This window comes from Apaloderma vittatum, unplaced genomic scaffold (genome assembly GCF_000703405.1).
Source record: "Apaloderma vittatum isolate BGI_N311 unplaced genomic scaffold, ASM70340v1 scaffold32683, whole genome shotgun sequence".
Lineage (NCBI taxonomy): Eukaryota > Metazoa > Chordata > Aves > Trogoniformes > Trogonidae > Apaloderma > Apaloderma vittatum.
The window spans coordinates 1-21171 of NW_009707969.1; the positions used below are offsets into that span (position 1 = coordinate 1).

Genomic DNA, 21171 nt, shown 5'->3' on the forward strand with positions numbered 1-21171 from the left:
GGACGTGCCAGGTGTGCCAGGACTTGCGGGATGTGCCAGGTGTGCCAGGACTTGTGGGGTGTGCCGGGGCGTATGGGGTGTGCCAGGCAGGTTGGGAGAGGCAGAGCCTCGCATCACTGCCGTGTCGTAAAGGAGAACGGCGTGTGGAGGAGAAAAGGGAGCCCTTCACATTAGCAGCAGTGAGTTTTCTCTTCTTCCTGTATCTTAATTCTAATCCTGCACCTGCGAGGATCTGGAGTGCGTCTGGAGGGCTCACGGTGGCTGGGAACTTCCTGCCTAGGATGGCGATGGATTCGGGATCAGCCCGTGCTCACAGGAAGGACCTTCCAGGATTTACACTTCTGTTTTGCAGACTTGTCTCTTCTAGGAGCTATGAACTAAGACCAAGCTGGCCTTATTCTCACAAGGAGTTTTTGCAATTTATAACCACACACTTCAGTCAATTAATCACAACTCCCCTACGTGGTTGCATCAAATGTTATTTTTTGGAACCATATTTGCTTCCTAAAGAAGCCTGAGTCTCAGGAGTTGCCCCAGAGCAGCCAGTCCTCTGTGCTATGGCTGACCTGACAGCTGGTCAGCTTAGGGAAGTAGTGAGGATGTGTGTCTTCCGCCTGCCAACAACAGGATTGTGTAGTCTGGATTTGAAATGTCTTGTGACCAGCATCCTACCAGAGTACAGGAAATGGGGCTTGTTCAAATGAGTGTCATGTGAGCTTTTGCTTCCAGGTGCCAATCAGAGTGAGAGTGTGGGCTGAGTTCTGTCTTGAGGAGTTCAGGGGCGTGTTTGGGCCAAGAATGTACCGTGTCAGTCACTTAGGTCTTGTTTTTTGTGAAAGGTATGAGGCTTGAGTGTGTCTTCACTGGTTTAGCCGTATGTTAAAATCTGGTATGTCTGATATGACTTCAGAAATGTTTTCTTATTACACAGATGTGGACTTGGGCAGAGTATGAAGAGAGTTTGAAGCTGTACTTCAACTATATTCCATATAGAAAAAAAATCTAAATTCTGCACTTTTTAAAGTACAAAATTTAGAATTTTTTTTAAGTACAGAATTTAAGTTAATAATTTTATCATTGCCTATATGTATGTGAGCATTATAACAAAAGTAAATGAAAAGCTTTGGTGAGGAAAGGTTGAAGTCCTTAAACAGCAGTGCTGCACAGTTAAAATACTGAGAGTAGTGTCAGTAAAGACTAGGGCAGCTGAGGAAGGATATATAATACCAGAGTCTAACAAAAGACGTCACTACGTGCAAGTCAGTAGTGGCTGCAGGAACTAAGTTCTTCCTGTTAATGTTGCTGCTTAATTTGTTTGCAACTGAGCCACTTTCAAGTGCTAATTAAAAAAATCTCTTAGCTACCAAAGAGAATCTTATTTATAAAGGAAGTAAGAGTGTACGACGATGTGGTGGTTTGCCAGCTTGCTGGGGCAGTGGCAGATGCGTGCTTAGAGTTGTGCCTGTATGTTGGAGTGGTCAGTTTGTCTGATGTGCTTGTATTAGTACAAGGAATTTCAGTGTTGTTTCATCTCCTCCATCAAGGGGCCTGATTTATTTCTGTGTGGGAGGACACTGAACTGAATGATCACTAAGACTCTCTTTCAGACATTGTTGAGTAATTATTCTTTTTGCACAGGATTATTTTGGTGTATGTTCAGAGGTGATGATCAAGGACAACGTTGTGGTGGTTTATGAGGTGCTGGAGGAGATGCTGGACAATGGCTTTCCATTGGCAACAGAGTCTAATATTCTTAAGGAACTGATAAAACCTCCCACTATCCTGCGAACAGTTGTCAACACCATCACAGGTACAGGGAAACAAAAAGTAGATAAACTGGGGAGGCCATATGGCAGTATTCCTGCATAAGTAAATTAGGACAGGGGTAAAGGAAGTTTCTGTTGTCCCATACCATTCTAAACCTCAGGGTAGGTATATTTTAAGGAGCCCCGTGCTAGTGCTTTGCTTTGAGGTTCCTTTCAGTTCCAGAACCACCTGCACATTTTTATTTATTTTTTTTTAAACTGAAACAGACAGATTAGATTTCCAGTTACAGCCATAACGGGACTTCCTGGATGAGTTAGTTTGGTGGTGTTAGTTGGTTTTGTTTGGGTGGCTTTTTGTTTTGTTTTTTTAGTTACTTTTTCCCATGCCATTCTGGCATATTTTAGACTTGGATGTAAGGGAGATGTAAACTGTAGAATACATCAGGGAGTCTGGAATAGTAATTGTTGCTACAAAGAGAAAGAGGAATTAAGTGATATGAGGCCAAGGACTTGTTCTGGAGCATTGTTTGACTTTTGTGGTTGCTCTGATTGTCTTTCTTTTTCCAGGAAGCACTAATGTGGGTGACCAGCTTCCTACTGGACAACTATCAGTGGTGCCTTGGAGACGTACTGGTGTAAAATATACCAATAATGAGGCATATTTTGATGTGATTGAGGAGATAGATGCAATCATTGACAAATCAGGTATGGAAGCTGTGTCTGGCCAAGATGAGAGTAACTTGTCCTGATAGTATCTGAAGAGAGATTTAGGTTTTCAAAGAGGAGCAGGGAGCTCTATTCCTATTCTTAAATGTTGTCAACTTGTAGGTGCTATTCAATCAAAAATTTTGGAGAGGTACCGAGGTTCTTACTTGTCCGTGTTCCTGTGATCTTGTAAGCAATTTGATGTTGAGAAAATAGAAGATGAGTGGAAATTGTGCATAGCGCTGTCTCCTTAGTCTTTGTAGAGTTGGGAGCTATTGTCATTGGCCATGAAACGGACATTGCCGGTGTCAGTGATTCTTATTTTTATGCATCTTCTCTAGAAGTCTTAGGGAATGAGAAAAATGTTGAGTGGGCAACATAATAAGCCATGACATTTCATAAGGACAATAAATTTCCTTCCTCTCCATTGATAGTGTTTCCACATTGGGATTTTTTTGAACAGGTTTACTTAACCTCCCGCATTTACTTTATTGTTGCAGGTTCCACAATTACTGCTGAAATCCAAGGAGTGATTGATGCTTGTGTCAAGCTGACTGGGATGCCGGACCTTACACTCTCCTTTATGGTAAAGCTCAAGGATGTATCTTTACTTAAACATTTTTAAAAGAGTTTCCTAGCCCTCCTACTAGGATCTCAGTCTCACACCAATGGATTCCTGTAGATCATAAGCTGGGTATGCCAGACAAAGAGAGAAAGAACTTGCAATGGAAACCCACTGTGAACTTCAGTTGAGACTAAACATTTTATTTTCAGCTTCTTTGTTGAAATTACTGCTTATGTGAGTTACGACTAAGTTACTGAGATACAGTGGTGCTTTAGACAGATATCTAAAGGGACATCTTGTTTATGAGTATGCACCAGTGTAATTATTTGATATGACTAAATTCTCTAAAATAGAATAGAGGTTATTGAGTACTGCTGTTGTAGAGATGTAACAGCATCAAATAGTTTAACATGTCTGAATGTAGATACCTTCAATGGACAGAGTGTGTTGAATGACAGGCCCTTCATGGATAGAAGATTGAGAAGAGGTTATTTTAAGTAGTACTGCCTTCACTAACCTCACGACTTTCTCTTATTTCAGAACCCTCGGTTATTGGATGATGTCAGCTTTCACCCATGTGTGCGTTTTAAGCGCTGGGAGTCAGAGAGAATACTTTCCTTCATTCCACCTGATGGAAATTTTCGCTTGCTCTCCTACCATGTCAGTGCTCAGAAGTAGGTGATGAATGTGGTGTTGTGAATTACGTAATTTGGATCTCCCTGGCTAGGGAAGGAAAAAAACCCACTTTTAAAGATCAGGTGTCATGTTGTGCTAAATGAAGTAGAGGTACATGGTAACTTGCACTTTTCCTTTTTTAAAACAGATGTTTTCTCCTTGTTTTTTAGAGCAGTGATTCTGTCATTTCTTTTTGGTCAGCCAGCATTTTTCAAAGACTAGTAACATGAACAAACTGGAGTGGAAAAGAATTAGACAGTATGAAGTAAACAAGCTATTGATTTCCTATTTTTTATAAAAAAAATTTAGAAGGAAACAAGATAGTTTGGTAATCTTGTTGGTTTTTTAACATCTCTTAATCCAATTACAAGTCTGCTGTTTGTGCTTTTTTCTAGAAGCAGCTTACCAGGTAATGATTTGGGTTACAGGTGTTATAGCATTTTTTGTTAGGCTTTGTGAGACATAAATCAAGTAGCTGAAAGGGAGTGGGAGATCCAACCAAAAGCACAAATGTGAAGTTCAAGTGCTGCTGCACTGTCTGGATCTACTTGCCAGCTTGGTTGTGACATGCAAAAACATTCCTCATCCTTTGCTCAAGTCTCCTGTTATATTGGATGTAGTTACTTGTCCTGTAAAGAGGTAGAAAGCTACGATACAGCAAGCTTGATTCCAAAAAGTGTAGTTAAGACTTGAGAACAGGATTCTGACTTTCCTCTTAGATCAAACAAAGGAGCCTAGGATTTCCTTCTCTTTTAAGGAGATTGGCTTCCAATGTTTTCAATGTAGAAGGCAAGGCCTGCATCAGGAAAAGCAAAGATGAAGGCAAAAGATTGACAAAGACTTTCTGTTTATGTCTTTATTATAGTCTTGTGGCAATTCCTGTCTACGTTAAACACAACATCAGTTTCCGTGATAGCAGCTCACTGGGACGTTTTGAGATCACAGTGGGGCCGAAGCAGACTATGGGGAAGACTGTAGAGGGAGTGATGGTCACTAGCCAGATGCCAAAAGGTGTCTTAAATATGACTCTCACACCCACTCAAGGAACACATGTCTTTGACCCAGTTACAAAGGTGAGAGGAAAGACAGAAATTACACGATTTTGTGGTTTGTTTTTTTGTTTGGGGTTTTTTTTTAAATATCTTCTACCTTTCAGCAAATGAAGTTGAGCTGTTCATGCTTACTTGAACATTTCCTTGAACATGGCTTTTCTGAATGCAGTGTATTTTCTTGGCGCAACAGCTTTTTCTGGACAGTTCTATACTGGAAGTTGTCTTAATCCCCACAACAAATAACCCAGAGTCTGAGTGGATTGTAGTTCTGGTTGCTTGGTGCATGCGAAAATTCCAAGAACTGCTATTGTATGATGAGGCATTAGTCTGGTGGATGCTTTGCAAATCTGCGTAGTTGTCCTACCTAATACTGCACATTAGACTTGCTCTTTTGCAAACACAGAGGATTTGGGTTGGTTAGCGGGTTTTGATTTGTTTTGGGGAGTTCTGGTTTTGTTGTTTGAATCCCAACACCACCCCACCCCCAGAATTCACCATTTTTTAAATTTGATGGTTTACCCACAATAGAGCCTCCAGCAACACTGATTCAGCCTCTTGGAAAGAAGGCAATTCTACATTATTTTTGTCACTTGTGACGCATAGAAGCGGGGCCTGTAGCACAAGTAGTGGAAATACCATGCATGTTAGGCTTTTGGGGAACCTCATGGAAAGACAGAGGGAAAGCAAAGGTCCAAGATAGCTGTTCTTAAGCCTATACTGTTTCTGTCCAATATGAAAGGCAAGATACTAACACAAAAACCGTTTCCATAAAGAAACATTAAAAGCTGTCATTGGAAGGGGGATTCTTCTCTGGAGGGTGTAACAGCATTTCTGTTTCACTGATGCATTTTCTGTTCCTTGAAGTTGCTGTCATGGGATGTAGGAAAAATAAACCCCCAGAAGCTGCCAAGCCTGAAGGGGAGCATGAGTCTGCAAGCTGGTACTTCAAAACCAGATGAAAACCCCACTATTAACCTGCAGTTTAAAATTCAGCAGCTGGCTATATCTGGTAAGTGACTGTCAGGTAAAGAAGCTGAATATTCTTTGCTGTCAGTTCTCACTCTGCATGTAGCTGAAGTAGCTCTGCAGGCCTTCTGTTCCTTTATCGTGAAGGCCGGTCTGCTTTGTTTGTGGCAGCAGTCGTTCTTATGCTGTGTTTGTTTGCCTTTAGGACTCAAGGTGAATCGCTTGGACATGTATGGGGAGAAGTACAAACCCTTCAAGGGGATAAAATATATGACTAAGGCTGGCAAGTTCCAAGTCCGTACCTAGAGGATCCTGAAAGTGAGGAAGAGCACTTTCCTGTTTCTCCTGTCCGTGGCTGTTGGATGCAGCCTCTTACCCCATCTGTCTGTTTAGGGTTGCTCCATTACCTGTAGTAGCATTAGCAGGAGAGCTGGGGAGCAGGGAAAAGTAAGGAGATGAAGCCATCTCATCCTTAGCTGAGTCTGAAGTATTTCGAACAATGGCAGGTGGGAGAGGTGCTCAGTTTCCTTGGGATTAGTGAGTCAGCTATGTAAGCTTGTATCATCTTCATTTTGCTGTCTTAAATGAAATTCTCAGGATTTATTGCCTTTTGTAACTTCTCTTCCTTATATTTGGATTGGCATTTATCCCTTTGTAGAGTGATACAAAGTTGAATTTCCATAAACTTCAACTCCAGTGTGATGGTCCAGCATCAGCCCTTCTCGATCACTGGGCATTAGGGTGGAGAGCTGTATGGTTCTCAGCGGCAGGGAGATCATCTAGCCATTCTGCCTCAAAGGAACTGGAAGAAGTGGAAAGGTAGATTGTCCTCCCACAGAGGGAGAAGGGGAAGAAGTGGATGGTCTTTTAGATATTTCATAAGCCATCTTGGGTCATCAAGTATCCATTCTCTGGAGACAGACTGGAAATCCATCCAAATCTTCATATTACATCCTGCGATGGGCTGACTGTAACACATGCGATCTTCTAACTGATGGTTGGTGACAGGTGAATGTAATTCTGCTTGTCACTTTGTCAATATCTGAAGGTACGAATTCTCCTAGCTTCTTTGGAGAGTCATGGAAGAGACAAAATGGCAGGAGAATTTTTGTGGGGAGACACAGCACTCTGATGGAAACTTAAGCTGTGGCTGAATAAAGATGATCACTATCCTAGTCACTTGTTGAAACCTCTTTTTGTGTCTTCCTGCCTGTTACAAATGAAGGTGATACTGCTGTTCTCCTGCTCACTGATGTCTTTAATTGTGTCCTGGTACCTTTGTAGTGTGTCTGGCTGTCCTACCTCATTTCAGTTCCTGTATCAATCAGCTGCTGTGCAAATGGATTTAAGCCTATGCTAGATTTTTCACCTGGGATCATCTCTTCTGCAGGAACTGTTGCTACATCTGCCCATTCTAGTCTGTGCTGCATCTCTCTGTACAGAATAAAGATGAAAAGAGTGTCATCTGTACCGTTCCATATTGTCTGTAATGTGCTCTTTGGCCACTGGATGCCAGTGTTTTCTGTGGTAGCAGAACTGGTCCCTAAGCTCCTGCACAGGTGACTACAGGTGGCTGTGGGAGTCCAGCATATACAGTTCATGCTTGCGAACTAAGCAAAGTGACCCTAAATAACGGATAACATACATTGTGGTTTGCATGTGATGGATATTTGCAGTGGATGAGTGTCATTTTGCTTGTGGAATTTCAACTAATAAATGCCACAGCAGCTGTCCTTACTGCTGATCATGTTTTTTGTGCAAATACAGCCTTCAGCAAGGGCATCAATAAAATTCAGTTTTACGTGTCATTTGTGTAATTTCATTTTTATGGGCTTTACAAGAAATACAGTTGGACTCCATGATCTTAGAGGTCTTGTCCAATCTTAATGATTCTATTTGAGGAGAAAGGTAAATTTTGCCAGTTGGATAGTGGGTGCCTTAGGGAAATAAATGTCTTCATGCGGTTGGGATTGTGCACTTGGGACTAAGGCACTGTTTAAAAAGTTAAAATTAATTACTTGTTAATTTTTCTTAGTGTTTCTCAAAAGGAGTGTGGAGCTTTTCCTAGAACCCCAGAGAAACTGTCTTTAGGAATGCAGCTGAACCATCTTTGTTCACTAGGTAGAGTTTTGGGTAGCAGGCTAAGGGCCATGTTTTAATTATGAAGACAATGAAATATCTCTTCACTTTCCTGCTGCTCAAGTACTGATAATGTCCTTTGGCTTTGTGGCTTTTGTTCTTTTATTTTCTGCTGAAGTGATCTATGTTAGTCAAGATCCTGAAAGGCTTCTTATGCATAAGGGTGCCTAGCCCTTGTGACAGGCTTTCTCCATCAGTCTGAGGTGGCTGCAAGTTCCTATGAAAGATGAAGCAGGGCAGAAGGGAGCAACATCAGTGAGACAGCTGGGTAGATGATACGAGCTCTGGGGAAATGTGAGGTGTAGCTGTGTACTTCAGTTACAGTAAATGCTGATGTTGACTCAGGTTCTGAAAGAACTTGAACATGACAATGTCAGCTACAAAACGAAGCAAGCAGATGGCAGTCATTTTCTTAGACCTTGTCTCGAGATGGTGCTACCATGTGCTGGAAGAAGGTAAGTGGACATAAACAGGGTAAGAAGAGGAAAAGTTGGTATCGTACAGATGGAAACCATCTTGGGGATTTTTGTTAGAGAAGGATGTAATGGGTAAGCAAGCCAGAGAAATGCAGCTAAATGCACTGAGCTAGGTGGCAGCAACTTTTGAGAGATGAAATGCAAGCAGTTAAAGTAAGGCTGGAGAAGATAAATTCTAGGTGGACTGGGATTTGGTAAATCTTCCAGATTAAGGATCTGTTACAAAACAAGAGATAAAAAAGCACTTGGAAAAAATTGGAGTTGATTCTGGGCCCTTCTGTAAGTCAGCTGCAGAGAAGACCTCACAGAAGACAGACCAGGATGGAAGGAAACCGCCAGTGCAGACATGGCAGCTAATGCTTGCCATCTCTTGTCATCTTCAGTGTTTCTTGTAAGGGTATCTCCAAGGAGGTGCTAATGGCTTTGATGTGAATGTATTCTCTGCAGTTTAGATTTCTGTAGAGTGCATTTTGCTAAAAGATAATTTTGCTAAAAGGTATTTTAAAAAGATACCAGTATCAGGTGTGGTTCAGTTACATTTTATTCGTGGTTGTTCGATCACATTGAGCTCAAATAATGTATTTAAAAGAGTGTTTGAATTGTGGAACAAAAGTTGTGTTCCTGAGGACGCTTACCTGTGTTAGTCATTGGAACAGTTTTGAGCATTATACAGGTTGCAAATATTTAACAGGCTTGTGAATGCCAGAAAAGCAAGGCACTGGGTTCAAGGGAGAGGAATGGAAATTAATTTGTCTTTTTCTCAAAGTTAATATTTAATAAAGTACAACTAACAACAACAAAACAATCATGCTGAAAAACCTTAACTGTGACCCTCTTCTGATAGGTATCTTGGGATTTTTTTTACCCCTTCCACTGGCTGGAATATGGGACTTATTGCTGAAGCTAACTGGACTTCTTACACCACTGCTTCTCCAACGACACTGGAGAAGAACTCTTTGAGGTCATATTCTAAGCTGCTGGCTAGAAAGACTTAAGACCATTTATAAAGTTGTCATTTACAAAATCCATTTGAGAAAGTAATGGGCGTCCTTACCAAATTTCTTTTCTGTACTCACTTATTATATTTTGATGAAAAGCTGTGCTCGTAGATCATCGGAGAGCTTCTTGAAGCAGTTAGAGTAAACATTTTATGTTTTAAATTTCCTGAATGCAACAGACTAGTTTTCTAGCTGCAATGCCTGACTGATACTAAAGCTGAACTTCTGTAGCCTCAATATAATTTTGTCCCTTTGTAAAACAGTAGTCACACCTTCTTCCTTTTACTTTATAAATCAATTGGACAAGAAGGGAATCTCTTAAAAATACTTAACTCTTAAGACACGCGTAGATACCACTTAATGTAATATGGCAACTGCAATGCAAGTTAAGTGATGCTCGATTACTGAGATTCTAGTTCACGGTGACTTGGTTATACCTGTCCTGTCTTCTGTTAAAGCACAAATGCAGCCTTATGACATTTGGATCTCTACTTGTGGGTGTAAGTCTTGCAGGCATCTAAAACTGCTACTGTTACACTTGTCCTTTGTTTTGCCCTGCTGTGCTAAAGAGGGAGGGTTTTTTTCACATGACCTGATGCAAGGAGGAGGCTTGGGGATGTGGGGACGAAGGAGCGTTAGCTTCCTGTAGTAAGGAGAGTAATTTGAGTATGTGCCCTTCCCACACATTGCAGATTGTCTTCCCCTTGTACCTAGAGTCATAAGCATCTGGACTAGCAGGAAGCCCTGCCAGCATCCTTAAAGCACCCAGAAGGAAGCCGCAAGGGCATGGCCATAAGCTTTTTCTTGCTCAGGGTTTCATGTTGTCCTGGATCCAGTCAAGATAACGACTCACATTTGTATAAACGCCAGGTGTGTCTTTGCGGCCACAGCCTATTCCCCAGCTGATAATTCCAATTAGATACATACGATCATCCTTCATACAGACCAGAGGCCCTCCAGAGTCACCCTACAGAGAAGTAGCAGGTTAGTAACAATCTCCTTTTTTGTTTGTTTGGTTTTTTCCCCACATGGCTTTCGTGGTGCACTAGTGTCTACAGAACTACCCTGTGCAGTATGTACACAAAACAAGCGCTCTTAGTAACAGCACTTTGACATAAGCCAATTTTGTGTTCCAGGCTCCCTTCCATGCTCCCCTCACAGGGAGTGAGCCAACAAGATCTAACACTAAAGCATCTAACTTTGGTGCTCATTAATGAAATTTAGATGAGTTGCTGGTAAGAACAACAAAAAAAAAAGAATGCTGTTATTCAAGCTATAAAGATCCAGGGTGTTTTATACTGCTCTGTGTAACAGTAAAGCAAAATCATTAAAGAGCTGTTTAAATGAAAGGGAGGTGGATTGAATGTGTGCCCTCCATTTTTCCTCACTTCACAGCTGCTTGTTCTGCATTTTTTGGCCTTTTTTCTTCTTTGCTTTTCAGTACGTTGGCACCCCCTTTCCCTGACAGAACCTCCTGCTGAGTGTTTTGCATTCTCGTGAAATGCTTCTGAGGTGGAGTTTCCTGCTCAGTTTTGTGCCATTTCCTATATTTGGGATTTTCAGTCTGTATTGTTCTGCTTTGCTTGGTTAAGCATGGCCTGCTTTCCCAGCTATGAGGGGGAGGGCAGGAAAACTGACAGAGAAGCCTACAGTCCCGTTCAGTAAAAGTCTACTAGAACTCTGAGGCAGCCAAACACAGAATGTCTTTAAACCATTTTCTGAAGCTTTTCGTTTGATTAGGTCAGACAGACCTAGAAAGGAAAGAGGAACAGAATCATGTTTACCTTACAGGCATCATCAAGGTTCCTCGTGTCTCCTGCACATAACATATTGTCTGTAACTGTCCGGTTGTCTAGATGCTGTGTTGTGCACCGACTGGCTGGAAACAGTCTGACATGGCCTTCCCTCAGGCGCTCTGAATAGAATGGAGAAACTGGAAGAAAAAAGGCAATATAAATACGTATATATGTCTCTGTATGTGTGTGTATATATATTAAAGCAAAATGCAGTTAAGTTTCTGTAGTTTATGCGAGAGTAAACAGAAGTAGCTGAGGTGGGTGGTAGTGGCTAAACGAGTATTTCATTGCCAAAGGGTCTTTTTTAATTCTTGGGGTTCTGCGTTGCTAGTGAGAACGGCTTAAATCTAGTTGAGAGAAAATATTGCTTCCTTAGCAAGTTTAAAGAGATTTTTGTAAGCTCCAAATTCAAGACTCATGCGTTTCTTAAATGGCTAAGGCATCTTTGCACAGTTATATCAATCCAACTGAAGTCGCAGTCAGTGCCTATGAAAATCACTAACTGTATGAAAAGGGATCCTGACTTTTTAGTAATAGACTTGCGCTAACAAAAATCAGATGCCTTGTACACAATACTGAGTAACTAGATAGGAATGTACACTTGTGTTACGTTGGAATGAAAGGGCAGTTTTTGTTTGTTCTGGGTATTGGATTTATTCTCCTGCATAGCTTCCTGCAAAGCTGAAAGTTGGCAGAATTGTTGTTTTTCAGTCTACTTTTAAATTACAGTTGCAGCATCCTTTCCCTCTCAAAGAGAGAAAGTAACAAAATGAGGTAGGCAGGCATCATAGAGTTTCACAGAGTTTATCCTGTACTCCCTGTGTGCAATGCTGAGAACTAGCTTTACAAGTGTATTAAAACCACTTTATGCCACACCTGTATGTTAAATCTTCAAGTCTGTTCCGAAAACTGTAGGGTTTAAATCATGATTAGGTCTTGTTATGGTGGATGCTTCACAGTGTCTGTCTCAAAGAGTTTACAAGTTAGAGAATAAAAATAAATCAGTAGAAAGTGCCAGTAAAATAAGAGCTGGTGTTTGTTTGTTTGTTTTGTTTCAAATATAGGTCAACCTGGGCATACTTTCAGATAGGATTTATTCCTGTTTGTTGTAGATCACTGCACAGGCAACGTAGCTCTTAAAATAATGCAACTATGTGTAATTGTATAGTATATTAAATCCTGACAGAAGGGAATTTCTGTGAAAATGATAATACCTACATGTATGCAGTATAACAGAAAGGTGGCAGCCCTGATTGCAAATTTTTTGTTTTCCTACCTTATCCATTGAGCCACTTTTTATGTTTCTGCTGTTGGAGAGTATCAACAGAGACTCTACTAGCCCATGCAGCTAACAGAATACAGATGAATGAAATAACAGCAAAACTTGGCTTTTGTGTATCTCCCACTTACACATACGTTTTGTAGTACTGCAAGCCTCTAATAATAATTCAGAGGGTGATACATTAAGCCATGATAAACGCTTGAATTCTCTGAGGGCAGAGGACACAAACTTTGGACACGGTAGACATGCATCTTCTACTTACATTCTTCATTTCTGCCGTAACCAGAGATCTCACATTCAGCCCAGTCAGGGAGCTGCAGTTCTGGTGTAGGGAGGCAGGCAGCACGGACAGTGTCTGTTTCAATAGCACAGCCTTCTGCATTTGAGTTCAACTGCAACAGAGCTGAAGAGGGGAAAAAAATCTTCATTAATGACACACTTGAGTCAATCATGACCTTTCTTGTCACGAGGTCAGAAAAGTTCTTACCAATATCATTGTCGAAATTTTCTGAGTCAAATCTCTGATGCACAATATAGTTCTTCACTTGAAACTTCTGTTCGTTTTCCTCGGGAGTTGCTCGGGAAGTCCTACCCAGCACAATCTTCAGCTGATTTGTACTAAAGCTGAAGAACAAGAGACTCTTACTTTCTTCCCAAGTTAACTGAAGTGGACCCTTCCTTCAAAGATGTGCTGCTGGAGCTTCTGCTTTTCTTATTTTGGCACTATTACTATTTCGTTACCCAGGAGGTTTGGCCTCAAAAGACCTACTTGCCTTCGTTTTTGCATGAATTGTTACAGCCATCATGGCAAGGCTCCTCTGCCAGCCCCTTGCTGTTGCCAATCTTCAGATGGCTCTGCATCTGTGTTGACAACTTTGTTCTTCAGCTATTTGATATTCTGCTGCGATACTTACTGCTGTACTGCTTGTCTGACCAATAAATGCCTGCCTGTAATGCTCAGCACAGTTAGTTCTATGATCTTCAGCGCAGAATGACTTGCTAGGATAAAGAGCTTTTTTTCAAATATTTTACCCTTCCAGTAAGGCTATACTGGATGCTTCCATTTTCCAGATTTTTTTTCCCCAGACAGTACCGAATCCTCAACTTACCCTTCCTCAAAACAGTGAGCAGCTGACAAAACCCAGCAGGAACTGATCAGAACTCCTCCACAGAGGAAGTGCTCTCCAGGTGCTCGGCGATACTTCACAAAGATGGCAGCTTGCCATGGGTGAGCTGCAATGCCTGCAGAGGAGCCACCTTTCATCCTGTACTGGCGGACTCGGCGCTGCCGTAAGCCACAGGTGGCTGTGGATGACAAACCCAGAAACAGGCTTTTTGTTCGGGCACTCTGAGTTTAAGTCTCTGAGTTTGGGTTAAGAGCCTGTTAGTCATCAGTGTGTGCTGAGGCAGCCTGGCGTGAACTGTTTAGTATCTGACTCATTCCTGTTTCCCGGGAAACTTGTATTCCAATCTGAAAAATACAGTAGGGAAACCCTGCCTTTTTTTGTCCTCCTTTTCAGTAATCTTCCCTTCTGGCAGAGAAAAAGGCACTTCTCTGAAAGTGGAGCCACAGTATCTTTCTACTCCAAAAAGCGCTTTTATTTCCCCCCAGGTCTTATTTTACTGTAAGAAGCTTGAGTTTAATACAAATAACGTGCAGAACAGTAATGCCTCAAAGAACGAGAAGAATCAGGAGTGCTAGGATAGGATTCTTACAACAAGTAGGCACACTGCAGTACTCCCATGTGAGCTGATTTCCTTTCAGTACGTGGCACCACGGCTTGCTGTCATTGTCAGGATTCCTGCAGCACAGAAAAGAGAAGAACTATTTGTATTATCAGATCGGCAGGGAGTTTGGGGAGACCTAAAGGTGGCAGAGTGGCTCAAGACTTTGATTTTTCTAGAGATACAGAGGGCCCTAAGGGCATATGTGGAATTTGTATTTATGGAGTCTGATGTTAGAGAAGCATAGATAGGTCAAGTGGAATAAAATGACTATCGATAAGTGAGCTTCATTCCTATCAGTAATGTATTTCCTGTGCTTTAATAACCCACATAAAAGACTAGAGCCCTTCCTCAAGAGTGCCACAAAGAAGTTTGGTGGTTTTTTTTTTTAATTCTATAACTGAGTACATACCGGCAGAAATTATGACTACCAAGACCCAGATGGTAAGCATCTCTTCTCCAGGCGGTATATAACTTGTTGACAAGGATTCGAGAATTCCACCTCAAACAGGCAGCTCCAGAGCTAGTGACACTGTGGCTGCCTCGGTAGTCTGTGCCTCTTCCAGATTTGCAGTTCATGTTCCTAACTTCAATAAGAAAGTTGCATGTTAACTGATGAATTTGAAGCCGCCAGCTGTTTCTAACTGGGATTTCTGTCAAGGCATCTATATATTAGCTACATTTATCTTAGTCTCCCAGTGTCTTAAATATTAAAAGCTTAAACACAGTTTAACATGAGAGTCTCAACTTTTGAGGTTACAGAAATAGCACAAGTCCCCAGAGAAACATTCTAATATGCAGGGGCTCATGGAACCTCTAAAGTCCATTCAGTGTCCCCCTGCATGTACCTTTTGAACAGGAGGGCACACTGCAGTGTTCCCAGATGTACTTTCCCCCTTTATAGATATAGCACCAAGGTCTGGAATCCTCATCTGGGTTTCTGAAAGAGTTATAAAATTATACATCATTATAAAGCTATTATTTTTAGTCTCATGTCTGTGACTAGTTTGGTAACCTAATCCTGCTCTGCAGTGAAGAAGTGGACTGAATCATTAGAAGTTATTTGGATTTCTATTTTAATTATAAAATTGTGGAGTATGTGGAGGTGAGGGTAAGACAGCCAGCAGCTATCAGGAGTGGACAGCCTGTTTGTGCAGTTCATGTGCAGGAAGCACTACATTTTTAGAGTTTTGAGCCGGACCTGGAACTGCAAGAAACTGGCTTACAGAGAAAGTTTTAGGCACTGAGAAGGGACAAGGGAAAGACTGTGGGGCAAGAGGTGTATGCATTTTTTAGTCCGTCATAAGCATCCAGTTCTAGACAGATCTTAAGTTCAGTCTATAGAAGTTGCCATTGCTGCTGATGGGCTGCACACCATACCTGCACCAAGCAGAGTGTTTTCTGCTTTGTATTATACTGTCGCAAACACCCACTCCTTTACTCCAAGCTCTTAACATGGGTTGATTCCTGTGGCTCTGACCTGCGTATCATCAGCCCCTCACCTGCAATAGTTGTGATTGCCCAACCCCAGCTCAGCAGCATCTTCTCTTTGGCCATTGTACGTCCGGTCCATCAAGCCATTGCTATTCCAATTTAAACATTCGTTTCCACTCTCTGTCATGCTCCATGTGCCCCTGTATGTTACTCCAGCATCTTTGTAGCACTTAACTTCAGTATCTGAACAAAAGGGAACAAAATGTTACTTTAAGGACAGCATGTAAAAACTCTGCTTCCCCAGTCTCTTCTGTTTAAACTTGGCTCTTACATGGATTGTCTAATAAATTCTTGAAAATGCCTTCCCAGGTGGACTGTAAGTTTACACAAAGATCTTCAGCTCCAAAAGTTATGAGTGTTCAGAGACACTGAGAACAGCCTAGGTGTCTTTCTTAAAACTTCTTTACAGTATTTGCTTTAGAATAAAAAGAGGCAACTTAACAGAGAGCTCAATATACAGCAGCAGCGTCTGGGTACCTCATCCTTCTGCACTGAACGGCTAAAACCAGTATCACTGTTCAAAGTAATTGCCATACTTGCCTATTTCACACTGCTTCCCAGAGAAACCTTGGTGGCACTGGCACATGAAGAGCTGTGGAGAATAATATGCCTGAGAGCATTGGCCCCCGTTGTAGCATTTATTTCTAGTACAGGCTGTGGAATAAACAAAAGCCAGTATATACTGTTAGATTTCACAGAAGTAAAAAGCTGTCAATGTATACCCATCTTTCCCCTCCTGACAGTTTCCTTTAGCTTTAGCCTGTTCTATTTTTCCCTGCCTACCCTATGCCATTCTATGATTCTACGATTCTAAAACAGACTTCCTTTTTTCCATTCTCTCCACCTACACTATTACGAGCCTTCCTCAGCCCCCTGCCCACTCCCACTTAGCCCTGTCTGAGTCAGTTTATATTAGTTTTTTCATTTCTATCCTACTCTATTTTAAGGCAAATTTTCTGTGTGATAACTCCTTCCCTGACAGTCAAGTTCTTTAAGATGATTAGATGGCCAGTCTCTCATCTCCCACCATTTCCTTTCTCTCTTTCTTCTTCATACTCACCTCTGACAGGCACAGTGTGACATTGACTCCGACCACTGTCACACCTACAGTATTCTATTCTGCTCCCTGAGAGCCTCAGCCAGGTCCCCCTGTGCTGGTAAATTTTTCCTGATGAATTGTCTGTGCAAATGGCTGTAATTGGAAAAAGGAAATCCTCTTTTAGAGATTTGGGGAAAACCACCTGGCTGAGCGAAAGAACTCCTTTCTCCTTCCAGGAGAAAAGTATCCGGGATGGGAGCATACGTCTAACAGGCTGCCCTTTTTCCTTCTCAGACCACAGTGGTCCCATCTCTATCACTGCTAAGAGAGATGTACTGTTCCACTACTGAAAGCCACTTTTTCTTTGAAGAAGAGCAGAGGAAGCAGAAAACTTCGTTCTTTCAGTTGTGGATGGTGTTAACAGTCTAGTAGTTTGCCTTCTGAATCTCTCATCCAGATAATCATGACAAAGAATTTTCAGGCTTTGTTCCCTCAGCATCATCTCCTTTCTCTCCTTGTGTTCATAAAACTCCAGGTAACACAACTAGTTTGCCTGGCTTACCTCTAGATCTGGCTCCCCGTCTGAAACGCATGCGTAAGCCCTGCAAGCAATGAAGATTAATTCTGTGAGTAACTGCTCTCTTAAGAAATCTGAGAGAAAAAGTGACTTCAAAGAGCCAGTCCTCTTCTTGAGGTCCTGTAAATCAGGGGAGCGGTGAGCAACTGTCTGCACTTCTTGTCAGATAGTATGGTGAAAAGTGCCTTTCTTACCTCACCATGGGTACCAAGAACTGTAAATCATTCTGTTGCCACAGATTACCAGGTGACGGCTTGTTATGCGAGTGACGTGAACTTGGGATGTGCTCTACTTGCATCATGCATGCAATGATTACGTGCTCTTGGGGCATTGCAAGTGCTCACTAAAGGTTGTCAGCTTTCTGCTGACAAGCAAATAAATTTCAAAGCGATAAATGTGAACAAAGAGTTATTTTTGCTCATTGACATGCAGTTTCCCCATAAGCCTTTGTAGCTTGATTACCTTCAAGACATACGTCTCCTGCAGCCAAGTAAATATTCTGGACAAAGTTTTAAAGGAAGAAACCAATTTAGAAAGCTTCTTTGGTCAGGCCACAAGAGAAAGAATAATGTAAAAAGAAAGAGGAAGGCTGGGATAGCAATTTTTTGAGAAAGAGACTAAACATTTAGAATTGTATAGGGTTTACTCAAGCTGTGCAATGTGAAGCTTAAAGTGAAGGTACATGGGATCTATCAATGTCCATGTGTAAGTGAGAGTAATGGTGAAGGTGATGACAACAGAAAGAAAATTAAAGGGTGATCACAATGGACCTCTTAGTAGCAGTGAAAGGTGATAGTGAACAGAAACACTAAGAAGATCTGGAGAAGATTTGCTCACTGAAATAAACACCAGCCAGGAAAACACATTACTGGAAATCCCAACTTAGAGACGGACTGCTTTGCAAGGCTTGCTTTCTTCTGATTTCTAGTGATATAACCCGATTCTCATTCTGTCTGATGCTGGAGTCAATGGTAAGGAAGTGCTGCTGAAAATGCAGAAGGACGGCAAGAACATTATTTGATGCATTACCCTCTTACCTGGCACTGAGCAGTCATGATTGCTCCTACCAGCAGAAGACATGGGAGTTTGCCTTCCATTCTAAGTGTTTTCCACATCACTTCCAAATCTCAAGTTATCTACAGAAACAAAAGGAAAAATAATACGTTGAACAAAGGCATTTTGAAGTGTGAACGGAATTCAAGGTTGTAAGATTTGTTTTAAATTATGAAAATGTTTTCAGTCATGAAAATGTTTTAAATTATGAAAACTCTTTTTTTTACATTAACACACATTTTCTGCAGTTATCAGTTATCTAGTCTAGCTGATCTGGTGTCCCTGGACAGGGGAATCTGCCAGGCTGGACAGAGATGTGCATTTGCTTTATAAACTTAGAAACACGATAACCTAAAACACACCCTTCTAGGTCTGGAGGTATTTCTGAGAGTGTCTCCTGGGGAATCACACTGGTGGAACTAAGTTTCAAGTTATTTTTCCCAAGGTTGCTGGAAGCCAACCATATTGTGTGCATTATTAGAGAGAGAGAGACTTAACTAATGAAGGAGTATAACACTGGAAAGTGTTAACTGAGATTTAGGTCACTGAAACCTCCCTAAGAGATATTCTGCCAGGGCACAAAAATCTGCTGAAAGGTCAGTCTATGATAATAGTGGCTTAAAAGGATTTGCATTTTCTGCATAGACTGCTTACTTCAGTGAGAGTGAGAGCGAAGTCTTGTGTAGAGGATGCATCAGCAAGGAGACTTTGAATGATGATAGGTGAGGACAGCACTGCTATGTCTTTGATTTTCAGTATTTCTACAGCTTCTCATTTTAGGCCTGGCTTAACTTTAGGCTGACCTTTCAGTTTCTACTATTGTCATATGCTTTTGCTAAAAAGAAGGAGCATGGCAATTGGCTGGCAGGCTAATTTTTGGTCTCGTGTTCTCATTAATTTGTTGCAGAATCTTTCTGTTCGTCACTTCTATGCAGTCACAACTATGTCTTATTCCCTCTGATCCCTTCAGCAGCTTTACACTTCAGAGAAATCCCTCTTACATCACACATGAAGCATCATGGTAGTTAACCAACCTATTGCCTTTCAGCTTTTGAGGAGATTCATAACGCTGGGTAAAGCTGCTAGTTTTCAGTTGTTTCAAGAAAGCTTCAGCTATTCCAGGGCTGACAGCCTCAGGCTCTGACCTCCTACAGCAGTAGTCTTGGGAGAGAACCTCCAATGAAGGAGATCGCTGGTTGAAGATCGCTGGTGTGGCTGGGGTTAAGGATGAATCTGGACTTCTGCCTCCATCTCATTTGCTTTGAAAATCTATTTCATTCTCCACTCATCAGTAGTTAATTTCCTGCCTGGTGAAATTGCTGTACTGACCTGGCCACATATAGTTCTAGGAAGGACATCTGGGTCCTGTGATGCATCTGTGTATTTTTCTTTCTGCACCAAAATTTATTTATCTGGCCTTGAGCAGGCAAGTTTCTTGACAGAAACATGAATTTCTATTTCTGCAGCCACTGACAGCAGTGAGGATGCTACCCTCTTGTGCCCTGGTTTCCCTTCCCCCATTTTGTTTCCTGGCAAAAGAGGAAAAATGATTTCTCTCACTGAAGCAAGCACCTTGTATAAGCGCCGGCTGGTTTAGGCCAGCAGGTTCCACGCTCCTGTCGTAGGCTTGAGCATATAGAAAATTTTACTGCTGAAATTAAGCAACATGTTTGGTTTTTTTCCCCCTTGCTGAAAAGTGTCTTTAGGCAGAACTGAGGAAGACCCACCCTCCTCCTCTTTGTCCCTTTGTCATCCCAGTTTGGGAGCCTGGGATGAGAGGTAGTCTGATCGCCTCCCAGGAAAACAGTAAAATATCCTTTCACAGCTAGCTCTCTGGGTCTCTGCTTACCATCAAGTCATTTGTTCATAACTCCTCCTTCTTTTAAAGTTCTTTCTGTAATGTTCTTTGTGCAAGAAACTCCTCCCTGCTAACTGGTCAGAGCCTGAGGCTGTCAGCCCTGGAATAGCTGAAGCTTTCTTGAAACAACTGAAAACTAGCAGCTTTACCCAGCGTTATGAATCTCCTCAAAAGCTGAAAGGCAATAGCTTGGTTAACTACCATGGTGCTTCAGTGAGATTTATTAAATAATAATATTTAATAGTATTTAACGACAATGCCATTGATGTTGAAAACGGGAAATGTACTTTTGGAGACAGGTGCAGAGCTGTTCCTACCTTTTTGCTTTTTCTCTTCTGTATTCTGCTGAAGATTCCCTTGCCTGAGGAGTCTGGGTTTGCGGTTTGGGCGTCTCTGTTCCGACCTCTCCGAACAGCTCCCCTCCTACTCAAAACTTGGCTTGCGGGGGTGGAGACTCCCGAGGGCAGTCGGACGTGCTTTCCCACTCCCACCCCCTTCCTTCCCGAGGATCTGGGGTGATCCAGGACAGGATGGCTGCTGTCCGGACTGCTGGGGAGCCAGTCCGTGCCTGACAGGAGGACAGCTTGCTTGCTGAAGTGAGCGGAGCACGCTGAACTTATCAGCCCCTTTGTTTTGGTTTTTTTCGCTCTTCCAGTCAGAGAGCAGATTCAGCCTTCAGAACCAGTTTTCCCCGTTGAACACTTGAAGCTTTAGTGACAGTGCAAATAGTGTGTATCCTTTACGATGAACTGTCTCATCACGCATTTAGGAATGTGAGGGGGGCACTGCCCAGGCAGTGCCCCAAGTGAATGCACAGGTGTATTATTTCTAACGTGAGCAGAGGTCTGCAACCTGTAGACTTAGTCCTCCTGCTGAGAAACTCCCATTTCAAGGAAGACCATGGTGTGCTGTGCTCTGAATGGCATCCCTTGAGAATCCTTGGCACACAGGCTCTGAACTGTATGTGGAGCAAAGCCTGCAATGAACACTGCCACTGGGAGCAGA

The 21171-nt window shown here is 42.0% G+C and overlaps 2 protein-coding genes across 2 annotated transcripts; one reads left to right on the forward strand and one right to left on the reverse strand.

Moving 5' to 3' along the window:
* Positions 1 to 1638: 1638 nt before the first annotated feature.
* On the forward strand, positions 1639 to 6407 carry LOC104268496 (AP-3 complex subunit mu-2; the record flags this gene model as incomplete). Its single annotated transcript, XM_009866396.1, has 7 exons — positions 1639 to 1810; positions 2334 to 2471; positions 2972 to 3057; positions 3577 to 3710; positions 4577 to 4784; positions 5628 to 5772; positions 5935 to 6407. Coding segments are annotated over 7 exons (984 nt in total), but the record flags the coding sequence as incomplete, so codon positions are not given.
* Positions 6408 to 10144: 3737 nt separating this feature from the next.
* PLAT (plasminogen activator, tissue) lies at positions 10145 to 20550 on the reverse strand. The gene is made up of 14 exons (XM_009866395.1): positions 20484 to 20550; positions 18293 to 18391; positions 17241 to 17280; positions 16700 to 16831; positions 16180 to 16293; positions 15648 to 15822; positions 14994 to 15085; positions 14558 to 14732; positions 14137 to 14222; positions 13530 to 13725; positions 12908 to 13044; positions 12683 to 12823; positions 11127 to 11275; positions 10145 to 10309 (listed from the first exon to the last, which is right to left on the reverse strand). The coding sequence occupies exons 2-14, from the start codon at positions 18368 to 18370 to the stop codon at positions 10151 to 10153; spliced, it is 1674 nt and encodes a 557-aa protein (XP_009864697.1). The 5' UTR covers positions 18371 to 18391; positions 20484 to 20550; the 3' UTR covers positions 10145 to 10150.
* Positions 20551 to 21171: the final 621 nt, after the last annotated feature.